The sequence below is a fragment of the Harmonia axyridis genome, chromosome 3 (assembly GCF_914767665.1).
Source record: "Harmonia axyridis chromosome 3, icHarAxyr1.1, whole genome shotgun sequence".
Lineage (NCBI taxonomy): Eukaryota > Metazoa > Arthropoda > Insecta > Coleoptera > Coccinellidae > Harmonia > Harmonia axyridis.
The window spans coordinates 17350-34887 of record NC_059503.1 but is presented as its reverse complement, the minus strand read 5'-3'; the positions used below and the strand labels follow the sequence as shown (position 1 = coordinate 34887).

Genomic DNA, 17538 nt, shown 5'->3' with positions numbered 1-17538 from the left:
GTAAGCGAGTCCTGGAAGTTTATGAGTCCAAAAAAACCATTTTCGGGCGTGTTGCGTACAATATTTTTTCGGCAACCATGTAAAATAACACTATCGCTGCTGCTTTCCATATTTTATTGCGATTGCGATCAAAATACATGCAAATTTTTGACAACTAATTTCATATGAACTGTCAGCCGTTATCTCGGTTGCTATGGATTCTATGATTCTTTTCCGGCCTAGTCCGGGAAGTACGTACTTTCCGGACTAGGCCGGGAAATGCTACTTTCTCATAGAAAAAGCGTCCGGGAAGTGAGCACTTCCCGGACGGTTGCCGAAAAAAATAATTTTTGAAATTAATTTGAATTTAATCTAGGGCAAGGATATTGATGCTCCACTATGATATGTAAAAATATTATATTAATTTACAACTCAACCATTTACAATCTGTAACAAAACTTTAATTTGAGCCAGTAATCGATGACCACTTGAAAATCATCGATTGCACAGGTAATAATAAAAGACAATCATAAATCATTTTAAGCTTAGTATAAATATTTACAATCACTCTCCCATATGTATATTCAAAAAGAATCATTTCAATAATATAATAGTAGATTTTTCAGTAGTACTGCTTGTTGTTTAACAAGAAACTTTGATCACTACCAGGGTGTGAAACACTGAGGTTGATAGATAAAAAAAGAATCTGTACATGTTTGTTAAGAAAAGTCAGTCACAAAATGCAAATACAGCACTATCAAGCAATAAACAGAGATGTCCTTTCACCACCGTTTCTTATAATCGTCCATAGAAACTCCACCAGGACCAAGGTACACTATCATCAACAAACCTCCAATTACAGACAGAGTCTGAAAAAATATATAAGGTTTTAATGTTTTTTTCTTCAAGAGATCGTCGCAAGAAATGCTTTTGAATGAAAAATTTTCTAATGAAGAATTATTACTTTTTGAACTACTTTAAAATGAATAACAGTATTTATAAAACCATCAATCTTGTTATTGATAATAACATATTATTTTTTGACTATATTCGAAGATATTTCAAACAGGTACTCACCTGGAAGAAATCGTATTTGAGGAAATCCCTCAGAGGTTTGTAGTCAGGAATATTCCACCAAGCATTATGGTAAATATTCAATGTTGTCAGAAGAATAACCAAGATCAAAGCTGACAATTTAGTTTTATATCCTACTGTCACTAAAACCATTAATGTAGAACCTAAAAGATCTTGAACAATCTAAAAAAAAAAGAAAAATTTAATGCAATATAGCTTTCACTGTATCTCTCAACAAAATTTTATATTCAACAGAAACATTGTTATTAATGCTACTTTGGATTATATTAAAATTCCATTAGGAAATTACAAAATTTGCCTTAACAATCTGCTCATTGCGTTGACATACTCTAATTTAATTTGTATATTTTTTTTTATAGAGTAGAGGTGAATGCTTACTTGCAAAAAGGAGAACTCAAATCTAATTAAAGTGATAAACATAAATGCTAATAGTATTCTTCCTGTGAGTTGAAGATAATTTTTTGGTTTATTCTCTCCAAGAGATGGAACTCCTGCAAAAAGGCTTTTAGCTTCTCCTCTACTTTCAGCTAATACTAATAGCAATGCTCCTATTAATGCGCAGTTTCTCAGAAGAAATTGTAGATCCCAAAGAATACTGTATGCGATTGTCTGAAAAAAAAAATTATAAGCAAAACAGTCTTGCTTGTTAACATGAAAGTGTAATTAATTCATTAGGCAAGGAAAAAATATTCTGACTTAGCTTTGTAACTGAACATAACAACACAACAAATTAAATAAAATAAATAGTTTTCATGCAACTCTCAAGAAACTCACAATCCAGCTCAATAAATAAAAGTTCAATTTACAAAGTCGATATTTCTCTCCTTACAAATAAAGTTATTCAAAAATTACATTCAGGTTATACCATAAATATGTAGATATTTATTTATAATAAAAGCTTATCTTTTAATTTCTAAAAATGCCCGGATTTTAAAAGCCTTTGTGAATCTATGAGGAAAGAAATAGTTGCTGATAACCTTTGCTACTTAAATATGTTTTATTTAAAAAGAGGGGAAAGCAATTCACATTATATACAGCTTTTATTGTATTATTAGAAAGTTATGTAAATTTGCCTTCAAAATCTTACTTGCAAGACAACTATGAAAAATAGTACTCCACATGCAATGGTTACTTTGAATCGAAAAATAACCATAGCACATCCACCTAATTGTCCAATAAGGTTGACCAATACAAATACAGTTGCTAGAAAGAACCCACAACCCCATGACATATTCATATATTCCCTTTGTTCTGACCATTGTACCCACATTCTTATTCCATCTTCCAAAAAGGTGGCTATGAGACATAATCGAGCTGCAGTTGGGAGAACATGTTTCAACTTTCTGATGACCTGAAAAGATTCAAATTAGCTTACATATGGATACTTGCCTTATTATGATCAGCAATAGAATATTTGCGCTGGTGAACTCTCGGGATTTGAATATGGAATTGTAATTGGTGTGGATTTTCTTTCTATTTTGATCGTAATATATCAAAATATAACAGATGTGACAAAGTGATAAATAAAAACAGAACCAAAGATTAAACTTTCCAATAATTAACAAATTTTGGGAAATTGCATCCAAAAAAACGATACACGTGAATAACCATTCCTCAAGTGAAATTTATTTTACTCACTTGATCAGCTATATCTTCCGCTTTAGAAATATTTTCTTGTGATATAGGAATATTCATTTTGAAAAGTGCTGAATGAAAGTAAGCTCCACGCAGTCACCTTTCGCCACTTTAAACGTAAACGTCAGAATTTTCTTATTTGATTATGAAACTATAGAGGTTTTGGTATTTTCAGAATGGACTCATTATTTTTCAGATCAACCATTCCTCTTTGTTTCAGAGATAGAAAATTTCTGCAAAGAAAATAAATAAATGAACAACTGAAAAAGGTTTAATAGAAACATAAACCAAAATATGGAATAAATATTTTATAAAACATTCTTGTTTTGTGAACGTACCACGGATGACAGTCACGCCACAGATTACTAGTCTGTGGTCACGCTGTGTCTGCGTCTGGTGACATTTCTCTGTTTTCAGGAACAGGGATTAGTTCTAGAAACTTCACTCGACTGTCGAACCTCGAACCTATCTCAAGTATTTCATGTTATTCGTTAAGTTGTTGCCTGTTGATAAGCATTGAGAGATCTAATAAGATCGGTAGTAAACAAGTGGAAAAATTTTGTATTTAAAAATGTTGGAAATTACATGTAATGACAGGCTGGGTAAAAAAGTTAGGGTAAAATGCAATCCAGATGATACTGTAGGAGATTTAAAGAAATTGATTGCAGCCCAGACAGGAACAAGATGGGACAAAATTGTTTTGAAGAAGTGGTACACGACATTCAAAGATCACATTCAACTTCAGGACTGTATCCTTTTCAAAAGTTTGTTCTTTTAAAAAATTAACTCACCTGATTCATGTAATCTAATTCAATTTTGGGATTTCATAGGTTGAACCATATCGTTTTGTTTTCAGATTCATGTATAATTGAGCCTTTTTCGAATACAATTTCTCTATAAACTGAATTTCCTTAATTCAATGTAGATGAAATTCATGATGGCATGAATATCGAGTTATATTACCAATAGGGATAATAGTTAAAAATAAATCTGAACCTGTAATTATTAATTGTTTATTTTGTATTTAAAGAATTCTTTCTGATATGGAATTTATGACATAATAATAGATATCATTAAGTTTGAAGTATTAAGAATATTTTCTTTCATTTCATTCAAAATTTTCCAAAGAAACTTTCAGGACAACTTTTATATCTTTCATTGCAATTATGACTCTTGTTTGCTGCTGTATCATACATATCTTCATTATTCATATTGTGAGGTTTAATTCTAGAAATACGATTATGATTAGAATAGCCTTTGAAAGCTTTAGGAAAAATATTTACCTAAATATGACTTTGAATATCTCTTCCATGAAACTACCTTTCCTGTCTGCTATATGACTAACTTCACATATCATCTTCAGTATGCATGATTGTCCATCTTTGCTCAAGCTAAAATGATATAGATATTCATTTACTTTCTATAATTTCATAAAGCTGTTTTAAAATTACTTACGCACTCAGTACTTTTTCTAATTTTCCATATAAACTTCTTCTTGTTCTTCTGTAAATGTGCCAATGGTCCTGTTCCATAATATGTTGCCCAAATGTTTGGTATGCAGGTTTTGAGAACACATGGGGCCTGTGAAAAATTAGTTTAAGAAAGTTTATTTTTTTTTGTCATATCATGAACAATTTGGTGTTTCTTTTTTTGTCAGAATGAACATGATACTTCAATGAGACTTTTTTAACATGGCAATTTAATATCTTAAATCAGCTGATGCAAAAATAAATAACGAATCGTTGTCTACCAGTGCAACTCTCGTTGTGGAAGGTACTACTTTAGAAATGAAATATTTAATCCTTTAATAATTGGCATAGCATGATACTCACCTACCTACCCTTTGATAGCTTCCGAAATTGTAATATTTTTGTTTATCAATTGTTTCATGATCTTCTGGTAAATGAACTGAAGAATTTATGTTGGGCCCATAATCTTTCTCGTAATAAAAGTCTGGAATATCTTCCTGGTGAGGTAATCTCGATGGAATTTCGTCGGTACCTTTTTTTTTATCGAGAAATACCATTGGTTCGTGGGGCAACATCCAAGCCATAGCGGCTGTAGATCCAATCGTGAATATTCGTCCCATTCCCAAAGATGGCATGGTTAAACAATAAACTGTAATAAGGTCCCAATCATATTCATATATAATCTGAATCCCAATTATACCTTTCGTTGTTTGGGAGATCCCAATCAATTTAAAAAAAATATTGAACATTTTTTTCGAGTCGGTATACCGATCCAAATAGTAATTAACAACATACTTCATGAAAATCTTCGTTTAGTTTTCTTATTTCCAGAAATATAATCTCGTTCAAACTTACCCAATTGTAAGGAACTGCCTTCTGGAAATACCAAATATCTTCTTTTTCTGGATAAGACTATTTCATTTTTATTCAAAGAATTGTTTTGATATGAAATGGAGAAGATTGAAAGGAATATTAAGAACGTGAATGTTTTCATCTTTGAACCACAATCGAAATGAGAGGAAGAATTTTAAAACGGAACAAATGTAGGTACTAATTGAAATAGTACATATAAAATCTTGAATACATAACGGCTTCAGATGACCTGCAACTTCAATTCTAATTTTGTAAAGAATACATTAACAAATTTGCATAGTTTTACAATACCCATGAAAATGTTTCAGCATTGTAGAAATTAAGAAGGATTTAAAATTATATTAGTAGAGTATGGAAGGAGGCGCTTCATTTGATCATAACCTCAATCTTTCACCAATTCGAAAATCTAATTTCCATTGAATTATTTTATGGACTTTTTTACTGAAAATGATTTCAAAAATCCTATTATGAGTGAGTTGAATAAGGTTTTGGTTATTCCAGTTGACAATTTTCATGACCATGTAGGACTGGGATCCTCGTTTGAAACAATAAAAAGTATATATATTTGCGCACTTATCTAAATATACAAATGATATATTTTGAAAATGAAATATTTGAGTTATTTTCTTGTTATAATTTCCATGTATTGATAATATGTTTATTCATAGGCTGAGATGTCATGTGGACGGAAAATATGTCAGAAAACTATTTTGAAAATTAATATAGTAATTTAAATTTGAGGGTAATTCGTTGAAAATATGGAGGAATTTTTTATTGAAATACGATAAAATATGAACCGAGGAAAATCGGGAAATGGGACACAGCAAATGAGAAAAAAAATACCCTTATCGGTTCCTCAGGAACGCCCTGGAACTAATAAACGGAGAAGAAGTCCGCTTAATACTTATGACTCCGGTATAAATTTCGTCGTGGATATATCTTCCTCTGGGACGAATTTGAACAAAAAAATTCAAGATGAAATTACAAAACTCGAGGATGTAGAGAGAAAAATCAGGCAACATAAAACTAAGGCGAAAGCTATATGCTTATCTGCGAAAGCTCCTTCTAGTAAATCGTCAAATGAGCGAAAACTGAAACATTTATTGGAAGACATGGAAATCGCCGACTCCGGTTTAGCAAAACAAAAAAAACAAACATGTTGCTTTCAAAAATTTAGGGAAACAGAAAAAGATAACACTGCAATGAATAGATATGAGAGAAATAGAAAGTGTGGTCGAAATGATATAAAAATAGAAAGTTTTACAAACTTGAAAGACAGGCGAAGTTGTAATAAAGATAGAAAAAAAGATGTAATGAAGAAATCTACATCGTTAAGAAAATCTATGAAAAAACCCACCTCTGCTCCAAACGCAAAATCTGAATCTCTGGTGAGGGACATGAAATTTGCAGAAAGCCTTAATTTTGGAAAAAAGGTTGACCTTCACCTTTCAATATCCGATACCAAAAAAATAAATTTTTCCCCAGATAAGAGAAGCAGAAAGAATTTTACTGATATTTCCAAGTGCATGGTTGAAAAAAGACCACGAAGTAGTCTTAGTTCCCACATGTACGATTCGACCTCATTTGTTAATGTGAATTACGATTCCGATCAACAGCATGATAGGAACGAAGAAAATAAACCGGAACGTGGTATATTTTCGTTGAAAGAGAACGATTCATTTCAACGAGAGGTTCGGGATCGATTTGACAGAAGGGAGAGGACCATCATATCCAGTAGAAAACCTGAAAGGAAGAGATTTTACAGTTTTTTGAAAAGAGGAAATTTCACTATATCTCATCACTCCGATGATAAGACCGATGACGAAAGACATTCAGAGCATGTGATTCTTTCTGAAAATAATTCTGAATTGATTCAAGTAAGAACAGAAAAAACCGAGTCACCTTCTTTCCAGGAGATATCAAAGCGAAATGATATAAAAGAAGAAATAAACATGAATTCAGTTGACGGCTTGTCTAAAGGCGAAGATGATAAGAATACTATTTTTCCAACAGATCTAATAGAACGAAGTATTGTAGCTGTAGAAAATGTTTTACGTACAATAAATTCCATAACAAAGGACTTCTCAGCTAGAAACGAGATGAAAGATATCCTACAAAATAATAGACCTAAAATGATTCAGGCATCTTTTAATGTAAAACTAAATAGTCAACAAGGAGAATTACCTAACAGAACGAAAATTGAGAAAGAAATCCTTATCTTAAAATCACCAATACAATCATTTTTTGCTTCTGAGGAAATAATTAATTTTCAAAATACGAATATCACGTGCCATCCTCAACGAATTCAAAATTCTCAAAAAAATTCAGATCCCCTGAGCAGTGCATTATATTCTCTAAATGTTAATAAAAGAGCTGAAGAACATACAACATATGTTAATTCAGAAGGTAGCATCCCTCAAACTCAGAGCTTCTCCTCCAGTTGTATCAGTATTACTATCCAAAAGTCACACAAGGATCAGTCATCTATAAAAAATGACTTTTTCAAAGATAAACATTTGTCAAAAACAAGTTGCCCAATGGACCATCAGAATAATCGCTTCCCATGGCCATCAACTGAATCTGTTACAACGCATGAAAATATTGTTTCCAGTTTTCCTAAAAGCACATATCAAAGTACTTGCGAGATTGAAGATCAGTACATTTTCCCTGAATATTATTTTCAGAAGTGTTTGACACTACTTCGGAAAAAATTCAGAGATTTTGAAAAAATCAGATGTAAAAATCCTATAGGTAAACATGTTTTAAAAGGAGATTCTCAACATTATAATGTACTAGATGATATGATGATTAAACTAGAAGAAAACTCAAAAGAAGAATCAACTGTTTATTATAAAAAGAATACAAATGAAAAGTATCAAGTTTGCTACAAAAATGAAAATTTTAAGAATCAATCGGAAACTTCAGTAGAGTCCTGGAACAAAACAGATGGGTAAAATTTTGCTTTATATATAACCTATTGAAGAAAGATCCTACCTCAAGTTCCGAGATGAAAATTTGAATAGTCCAAATCTTAGATAAACTAATATTCTAAAAGTCATAAAAAGTTTATGTAATGGTATAAATTTGAATTATCTATTAATAACAATTCAAAAAATGTAAATATTATAATTCATTTAATTATTTAGACATATATCAGAATAACAAAAACAAATATTAAATTTTGCAAGTGTGTAAAAGGGCTTTCTAGAAACAATTATAAATAAAGTCTTATGAGCTCATCACTGACACCTGATGTAGTTAATATTCCCAAATCTGTAAATAATAAATTAATAAAAGATGGTGGAGTATAATCAACCAAAGGATGAGTTCTTTTCATATCTGTAATACTATCAGGATTTATATATTTGTACTCATTAGGTATATCTCTGTTGTTCAAAGGGAAGATCCTGGAAAATTTAAAGCTTTCAACCAATACATAAAAGCGTTTCTTCAATTCTTTTGCACAAATAGCCATGTTGAACGTTCCGACTTTATTAACAATTCCTCCACTCTCAGCTACACACTCTGCTCCAACCATTACAAAATCTACTTGTTCCATAGTGTAAGCAACCGCAGAATCCAAAATTGGTACACATGGAATGCCATCCTCTTCCAACTCTTTGCATAATTTGAGACCCGCTTTATCAGGTTCGGATATTGTAACGAATACTTCAAACTGTATATTGCGTTTAGCTGCATTTCTGAAAGCCTGTAACACCACTCTTGATCTTGAATGAGTTAATATTTTATTATTGTCCTTAATGAAATCTTGTGACAATGCCACTATTTTATCTCTAGATTTACTCAACTTATCGATAAATATATTGCCTCTATTCAACAATATTTCTTTACATTCTTCAATGGTACTTGTATCCAATCGAGCAAGAGTGATGAATCTTCTGAATAATTCACAACCAGAATTAATTGCAGCTACAGGATAATTAGAGTTCTTCATTATAATAATAGCTTGTTTGAGGTTTTCGTCCAAACCCTGAATAGTAGATGTTTCAGATTTTCTTATTATTTCCATGAGGGTTTTAATGGCAGCGACTCCAACAGATATATCTTCATTTTGTTTTATGATTTTACAGAAATACTCCCTGATTTCCTTTTCTTCCATTACAAAGCTAGGTAGAGGTGCTGTTTAGTTTATTTATACAGAATCTTGAAAGTTTATTTTATTTTTCTATTTTCACAGTTAACTGCTATCGATTTTTAAAGATGATGAAATAAAAATAACTCATAACCAGATGATTCCAGCTTATCTAAACTTTTTTCGACTGTACATATGAATCATATGATCTACTCCGTTGATCTACTCCGTTATCAGTGCATATGAAGTCTGCGTCTAGAGAAAGAATAATCTTATCAAAGACTATGGTCTAATCTTAACTAATTAGTTTTCTGAAAAATATACAAAAACTAGCAGAAATTTAAGAATAAGGTATCACGGATTACTGGTTAGTCTTTGATGATATAATCCATTAATGACAATCAAATAACAAAAACTAATAAATTAGTAGGCCGTTTTTAGGAACGATATTTTTCGGATCTTGACTTCCACTATGAACTGTAAAAAATGACGAAGTCCGTCCCATCACAATTCAGAATCAATATTGTAAATCAGTTATTGAAAACAAAATCCACCCAAAAGTTGAAAGGAGTTATATTAAATTCTAATTATTATGTTTCTAATAAGGAAAAAATGTTTTTGATCGAGAAATGTCGATTTCAGAGGAATATCATCTAGGGTATTTTTAATAATGCAACATGACAACTCTGCCTTGGAGCAATTTCATTGGGGGAATTTATATCACTCGGCGTCGTCGTCAACATTTCATGATGAATTGATTTCTTGGTTTTGTTTTAACTGATTAAATATAGAATGGAGAGCAAATAGCGAAAAAGACGTCAAGACAAACTATCTAGTAGAAACAATCTCTTTCCAATGCAGTCAAACAATAATCCTACACTTTGGTGACATTAAGCGCGTTCGGTTATATTACTTCGGACCGATCGGACGTGTCTAAACCGTTCGTTTATCACATCCAGATTGAGGGGAATACACATCTTGAGCGTTCGGCAAAGAAATCCTACTGTTTAGTATATCCAAAGTCACTTGAACTAGTCTATAAAAACGCTTGGCCAGAGATAATTGCAAAACAGTCATAAAACATAGGCGCACACTTTTCAAACCCTTGAGTTGAAAATAATATTTTTTCGATGGGACTCAGATGTCGATTCTTTCAGAAAATTTGTGACGTGAGTAGCTTTCGCTGTTACATCAAAAATGATACTATGTCATTCTACGGTGTTATAATTCGATTATTCTTTATTCTCGACCTGTAATATACTATCAAGGAACGTTATCAACGATGATGAACTGATCGTTGCATAGAATTATAAGAGCACGATGTTTGAGATTAATTCGGAAATATTCTGTCTGAAGATAAGACAAACTAGGGTAGAATAGGTGCATGACCTTGAGGTCCTTGAGTGACATCAAGGCACTCAAAAAGTTTTTTGGAAAAAAGCTATATTTTTTATTCATTCAGTCAATTTTACGTGGGTATAAAAAGAGAGAGTGGTCTCTAACAAATCCTATACCCAAAAAGTAAAAACTTGAACTAAAGAAAACTGCAATTTCTCATTGAATAGAGTAGTCTATGACTTCCAGAAAACATAAAAAGAAACTAAAAAGGCGGAATTTCATGAATTGTAATAAATTATTCGTTAAGATGGTTGAAAATCCATAAACCAATAAAATTTTCAATTACGAATAATTAATGACATTTCATGAAATGTTAAATTTAGTTATCCAAATTTCGATTTTAGTTTCGATAACTCTTAAATTTTTCGTATTCAGAATCAGAATAAATATTCAAAGATATATGTAACCTATTATTAAAACTGTCCTAACTGATAGCAGGAAATGGTGAAATATTTCTATTTTACATAAAATACTTGATTGATTTTTCGATCTGGCTACGTAGCTGCTAATTTGACATACTAAGAACCCGTCATATATCAATTCTGACTTTGAAAGTAAATGGAGGAATAGATTTGATTGCGAAATATTCATCTTTTTTTACATGAGCCATAGAATTGTGCCGAAGATCATAGTCGAAATCATTAAAAGCATCAGTTACACAACGAACTAAAACTACGTAAAAATGCATTTCAATAATACCCCTATGGACCACACTGGTCTATGCGAATTATTAGAAAGTAATTAAGAAGTGATAGATGCAGCCAATGAGTGTAACCAAAAACGCTCTCGGGAAAAGGGAATACGAGGGGGAATATTCAGCCAATAAGATCAATCTAATCGAGACATTATTGCTTCCAAGACGATTTGCTAAATACCGGGGTTTATTTGAGATTATTGATAGCAATATTTTCAAAAATTCCAAAGGAATTTCTGAAAACTTGGACAACCCTTGTATAATTGAAATATTTAGGCTTCCTCCAAGTGACTTTGGATATACTATAACTGTTTTGAAATCAAAATCAACTCAAAATATGGAAAGGATGTTTAAATTATAATTTTTATTATCATGATGGTGAGGAATATCAGTCACAAGGAACAGTTGTATACAATTTATTCAATGGCAATCATGTTTCTAATAAGAAAAATGTTTATGAGAAATGTCGATTTTAGGGGAATATTAGGTAACATCTAGTGTATTTTTATTAAAGCAACTCTGTCATGTTGTCACTATGTCTTGGAATGATTTCATTGGGAGATTTCATATCATGTGACATTGTGACATAACATAATGGCGTCCATTTCCTAATGTCGGATTACTGTTGACCTTAGAACATTAATAATTTATTCAATTTATTTATTTATCAATAATCTATGTATATTCTAAGCTGTTGACATAGAGAAAGGAGAATAGGATTTGGACCCGATCGATGATTCGGGTATCATCGTGAATCGGCTGCGTCGTACATCCTCGAGTTCCCGAGCTCCGCAACTAAAATCATTACTTGAACTTGACACTCACAGATTACGGATAATCCTTAGAACATTAATAATAACAATAGGCCACATCATTATTCTCTGTTGGTTTTGAAAGTAATGACTTAAAAATATCCATGATTAGTTTAGTTAGAAACAATCTGCCAAATTCTGCTTACTTTTTCAGATAATTTGGGTAAAATTTGTTCTTCCTCATTAACCAATATATTTGTATGAATTAAGCAATAAAAATTGCTCTTTAACACTTTTTCACTTGAAAAATTCAAATATACCCAAATAGAGGTAAATGTATTGTCCGTGCATAGACCTAATATTATTAGGTCTATGTGTTCGTGTCACTGTGTCTATTCATGATAATTGACAAGTGTCAAGTAAGGATTTTAGTTGCGGATTTTACAGAGCTCGGGAACTCGAGGATGTACGACGCAGCCGATTCACGAAGATACCCGAATCATCGATCGGGTCGAAATATTTGGTCCGTTTTAGCGTATCCTCCAAATATTTGGTCCGTTTTAGCCTTGGAACATTAATAATCTATCTATCTATATTCTAAGGCTTTAGCTAAGATGTCTAAAAACATGGTGAATGCATTCGTCAAATTTTGAATGCAATGACATTCCACCAAATTGAAAATATTAGTTTTAGTTCCTGGCGGCGCCGCAATGTCATACTTGTCATTTCCGTTAATTTTGATGGGATACCTTAATTGAAACCCGATACTGACCAATCAAAAGCGACGTGTAACCGAGTATGATCGTACAAAATCGTTAAACAAAACACGAAACGTTTACTGGAATGAATTCAAATATTTGAAATAGAGAGAGAGTTTATTGGTATTTCAATCACAAGAATTGCTTCCATAGATCATAACTATAATGAAAGATATACATATATATATTGTAGGTCCATAATGGCACAAAACTCATAAATAATAAATAACAAGAATCTTAATTTGTTGATAGCGCTACCTACAGTTGACATAACGAAGCTTAACTAATATTCTCAAAATTGGCAAAACAAAAGCTAAACAGTCCATACACCTGGTTTTTAGACATCTTAAACTAAGGGCCGATTCCACAGTTTACCCTTAAATCATATGGCTTAGAGTCTTAGACTAAGTGTAACTTAAATCGTTGACTGCATTTCACCAACTACCAAGGACGTATTTTTAGTTAAGTGTCGATTCCGCTTTCGAGAACTGCTGATTAGCAATTTTTCTGAACTATTTAATATTAGGTCACGAGAGTCGAGAATCGCGACAAATGTCAAATATAAACGCTGTATTCGCCATCTGAAAGAGACGCGATCTCTCGAAATCAAGTAGATATAAACCTGAAACATCTACCGTTTTGTCTGAAAGTTTTACCTGTAGATACATAAATTATAGGCAAAAATCTGTTATATTTAAGGAAAAAATTGATAATTTTCCCGAAGCTGCCACTTCTTCTAGACATGGGCTACGCACTTGAAACCTCACTATGTTTTAGAGCGGAACTTGAAGTTTGGAAACGTTTTTATTTGAATGGTCTGTGACGAATGATTCAGGAGATATAACGATTTTTAGAGGCAAATTCAATTTTTTCCCAAATTTCGAGTTCAAATTTCTTCAAAACTGGGAGCTCTACGGAAAATCGGTGGGCAGTGCCATAATTGACGATCTCTGATTAGCCGAATTTCGATCTCACCTGAAAAATTTTTTGTCCAAAAATTTTCGTAAAATTTTCTATACCTAACCCTTAGAAAATTTTCCAAAAAATAAAAGTTCCTTCATGGGAATATTGTATCATTTTATTGATTGATTCGACTATGTAGATTACGAAAAAGCTCAGAGTTGGGCGATCAGTACATTATTACATAAATTATAGGCAAAAATCTGTAATTTTTAAAGAAAAAATTGATAATTTTCCCGCAGCTGCCACTTCTTCTAGACATGGGCTACGCACTTGAAATCTCACTATGTTTTAGAGCCGAACTTGAAGTTTGGAAACGTTTTTATTTGAATGGTCTGTGACGAATGATTCAGGAGATATAACGATTTTTAGGGGCAAATTCAATTTTTTCCCAAATTTCGAGTTCAAATTTCTTCAAAACTGGGAATTCTACGGAAAATCGGTGAGCAGTGCCATAATTGACGATCTCTGATTAGCCGAATTTTTTGTCCAAAAATTTTCGTAAAATTTTCTATACCTAACCCTTAGAAAATTTTCCAAAAAATAAAAGTTCCTTCAAGGGAATATTGTATCATTTTATTGATTGATTCGACTACGTAGATTACGAAAATGCTTACAGTTGGGCGATCAGTACATTATTACATAAATTATAGGCAAAAATCTGTAATTTTTAAAGAAAAAATTGATAATTTTCCCGCAGCTGCCACTTCTTCTAGACATGGGCTACGCACTTGAAACCTCACTATGTTTTAGAGAGGAACTTGAAGTTTGGAAACGTTTTTATTTGAATGGTCTGTGACGAATGATTCAGGAGATATAACGATTTTTAGAGGCAAATTCAATTTTTTCCCAAATTTCGAGTTCAAATTTCTTTAAAACTGGGAGCTTTACGGAAAATCGGTGAGCAGTGCTATAATTGACGATCTCTGATTAGCCGAATTTCGATCTCACCTGAAAAATTTTTTGTCCAAAAATTTTCGTAAAATTTTCTATACCTAACCCTTAGAAAATTTTCTGAAAAATAAAAGTTCCTTCATGGGAATATTGTATCATTTTATTGATTGATTCGACTATGTAGATTACGAAAATGCTCAGAGTTGGGCGATCAGTACATTATTACATAAATTATAGGCAAAAATCTGTAATTTTTAAAGAAAAAATTGATAATTTTCCCGCAGCTGCCACTTCTTCTAGACATGGGCTACGCACTTGAAACCTCACTATGTTTTAGAGCGGAACTTGAAGTTTGGAAACGTTTTTATTTGAATGGTCTGTGACGAATGATTCAGGAGATATAACGATTTTTAGAGGCAAATTCAATTTTTTCCCAAATTTCGAGTTCAATTTTCTTCAAAACTGGGAGCTCTACGGAAAATCGGTGAGCAGTGCCATAATTGACGATCTCTGATTAGCCGAATTTCGATCTCACCTGAAAAATTTTTTGTCCAAAAATTTTCGTAAAATTTTCTATACCTAACCCTTAGAAAATTTTCCAAAAAATAAAAGTTCCTTCATGGGAATATTGTATCATTTTATTGATTGATTCGACTATGTAGATTACGAAAAAGCTCAGAGTTGGGCGATCAGTACATTATTACATAAATTATAGGCAAAAATCTGTAATTTTTAAAGAAAAAATTGATAATTTTCCCGCAGCTGCCACTTCTTCTAGACATGGGCTACGCACTTGAAATCTCACTATGTTTTAGAGCGGAACTTGAAGTTTGGAAACGTTTTTATTTGAATGGTCTGTGACGAATGATTCAGGAGATATAACGATTTTTAGGGGCAAATTCAATTTTTCCCAAATTTCGAGTTCAAATTTCTTCAAAACTGGGAATTCTACGGAAAATCGGTGAGCAGTGCCATAATTGACGATCTCTGATTAGCCGAATTTCGATCTCACCTGAAAAATTTTTTGTCCAAAAATTTTCGTAAAATTTTCCATACCTAACCCTTAGAAAATTTTCTGAAAAATAAAAGTTCCTTCAAGGGAATTTTGTATCATTTTATTGATTGATTCGACTATGTAGATTACGAAAATGCTTACAGTTGGGCGATCAGTACATTATTACATAAAATATAGGCAAAAATCTGTAATTTTTAAAGAAAAAATTGATAATATTCCCGAAGCTGCCACTTCTTCTAGACATGGGCTACGCACTTGAAACCTCACTATGTTTTAGAGCGGAACTTGAAGTTTGGAAACGTTTTTATTTGAATGGTCTGTGACGAATGATTCAGGAGATATAACGATTTTTAGGGGCAAATTCAATTTTTCCCAAATTTCGAGTTCAAATTTCTTCAAAACTGGGAATTCTACGGAAAATCGGTGAGCAGTGCCATAATTGACGATCTCTGATTAGCCGAATTTCGATCTCACCTGAAAAATTTTTTGTCCAAAAATTTTCGTAAAATTTTCCATACCTAACCCTTAGAAAATTTTCTGAAAAATAAAAGTTCCTTCAAGGGAATTTTGTATCATTTTATTGATTGATTCGACTATGTAGATTACGAAAATGCTTACAGTTGGGCGATCAGTACATTATTACATAAAATATAGGCAAAAATCTGTAATTTTTAAAGAAAAAATTGATAATTTTCCCGAAGCTGCCACTTCTTCTAGACATGGGCTACGCACTTGAAACCTCACTATGTTTTAGAGCGGAACTTGAAGTTTGGAAACGTTTTTATTTGAATGGTCTGTGACGAATGATTCAGGAGATATAACGATTTTTAGAGGCAAATTCAATATTTTCCCAAATTTCGAGTTCAAATTTCTTCAAAACTGGGAGCTCTACAGAAAATCGGTGGGCAGTGCCATAATTGACGATCTCTGATTAGCCGAATTTCGATCTCACCTGAAAAATTTACTGTCCAAAAATTTTCGTAAAATTTTCTATACCTAACCCTTAGAAAATTTTCCAAAAAATAAAAGTTCCTTCATGGGAATAATGTATCATTTTATTGATTGATTCGACTATGTAGATTACGAAAATGCTCAGAGTTGGGCGATCAGTACATTATTACATAAATTATAGGCAAAAATCTGTAATTTTTAAAGAAAAAATTGATAATTTTCCCGCAGCTGCCACTTCTTCTAGACATGGGCTACGCACTTGAAACCTCACTATGTTTCAGAGCGGAACTTGAAGTTTGGAAACGTTTTTATTTGAATGGTCTGTGACGAATGATTCAGGAGATATAACGATTTTTAGGGGCAAATTCAATTTTTTCCAAAATTTCGAGTTCAAATTTCTTCAAAACTGGGAGCTCTACGGAAAATCGGTGAGCAGTGCCATAATTGACGATCTCTGATTAGCCGAATTTCGATCTCACCTGAAAAATTTTTTGTCCAAAAATTTTCGTATTTTCTATACCTAACCCTTAGAAAATTTTCTGAAAAATAAAAGTTCCTTCAAGGGAATTTTGTATCATTTTATTGATTGATTCGACTATGTAGATTACGAAAATGCTTACAGTTGGGCGATCAGTACATTATTACATAAAATATAGGCAAAAATCTGTAATTTTTAAAGAAAAAATTGATAATTTTCCCGAAGCTGCCACTTCTTCTAGACATGGGCTACGCACTTGAAACCTCACTATGTTTTAGAGCGGAACTTGAAGTTTGGAAACGTTTTTATTTGAATGGTCTGTGACGAATGATTCAGGAGATATAACGATTTTTAGAGGCAAATTCAATTTTTTCCCAAATTTCGAGTTCAAATTTCTTCAAAACTGGGAGCTCTACGGAAAATCGGTGGGCAGTGCCATAATTGACGATCTCTGATTAGCCGAATTTCGATCTCACCTGAAAAATTTTTTGTCC

The 17538-nt window shown here is 32.2% G+C and overlaps 3 protein-coding genes and 1 long non-coding RNA gene across 7 annotated transcripts; 1 reads left to right on the top strand and 3 right to left on the bottom strand.

Moving 5' to 3' along the window:
* Window positions 1–379: 379 nt before the first annotated feature.
* On the bottom strand, window positions 380–2868 carry LOC123674921 (surfeit locus protein 4 homolog). Its single transcript, XM_045610085.1, has 5 exons — window positions 2713–2868; window positions 2162–2425; window positions 1453–1683; window positions 1057–1236; window positions 380–848 (listed from the first exon to the last, which is right to left on the bottom strand). Exons 1-5 carry the CDS (start codon window positions 2767–2769, stop codon window positions 762–764), a joined length of 819 nt encoding a protein of 272 aa, XP_045466041.1. The 5' UTR covers window positions 2770–2868; the 3' UTR covers window positions 380–761.
* Window positions 2869–3087: 219 nt separating this feature from the next.
* LOC123674923 lies at window positions 3088–3793 on the top strand. The gene is made up of 3 exons (XR_006746722.1): window positions 3088–3325; window positions 3378–3458; window positions 3635–3793. It is a non-coding gene; the product is annotated as an uncharacterized LOC123674923 (long non-coding RNA).
* LOC123674922 lies at window positions 3709–7575 on the bottom strand. Of its 4 annotated transcripts, none has more exons than XM_045610086.1 (6): window positions 5343–5717; window positions 5034–5286; window positions 4542–4827; window positions 4165–4290; window positions 3993–4100; window positions 3709–3936 (listed from the first exon to the last, which is right to left on the bottom strand). In XM_045610086.1, exons 2-6 carry the CDS (start codon window positions 5170–5172, stop codon window positions 3822–3824), a joined length of 774 nt encoding a protein of 257 aa, XP_045466042.1. In that variant the 5' UTR covers window positions 5173–5286; window positions 5343–5717; the 3' UTR covers window positions 3709–3821. The 4 variants fall into 4 exon arrangements, with proteins under 4 accessions (XP_045466042.1, XP_045466044.1, XP_045466046.1 ...); XM_045610088.1 differs by having other exon boundaries at window positions 5034–5280; window positions 5343–5575; XM_045610090.1 differs by lacking the exons at window positions 5034–5286; window positions 5343–5717 and adding an exon at window positions 7438–7575.
* A 308-nt stretch (window positions 7576–7883) lies between these two features.
* On the bottom strand, window positions 7884–9171 carry LOC123674920 (translation initiation factor eIF-2B subunit alpha). The gene has a single exon (XM_045610084.1). It carries the CDS (start codon window positions 9169–9171, stop codon window positions 8266–8268), a length of 906 nt encoding a protein of 301 aa, XP_045466040.1. The 3' UTR covers window positions 7884–8265.
* Window positions 9172–17538: the final 8367 nt, after the last annotated feature.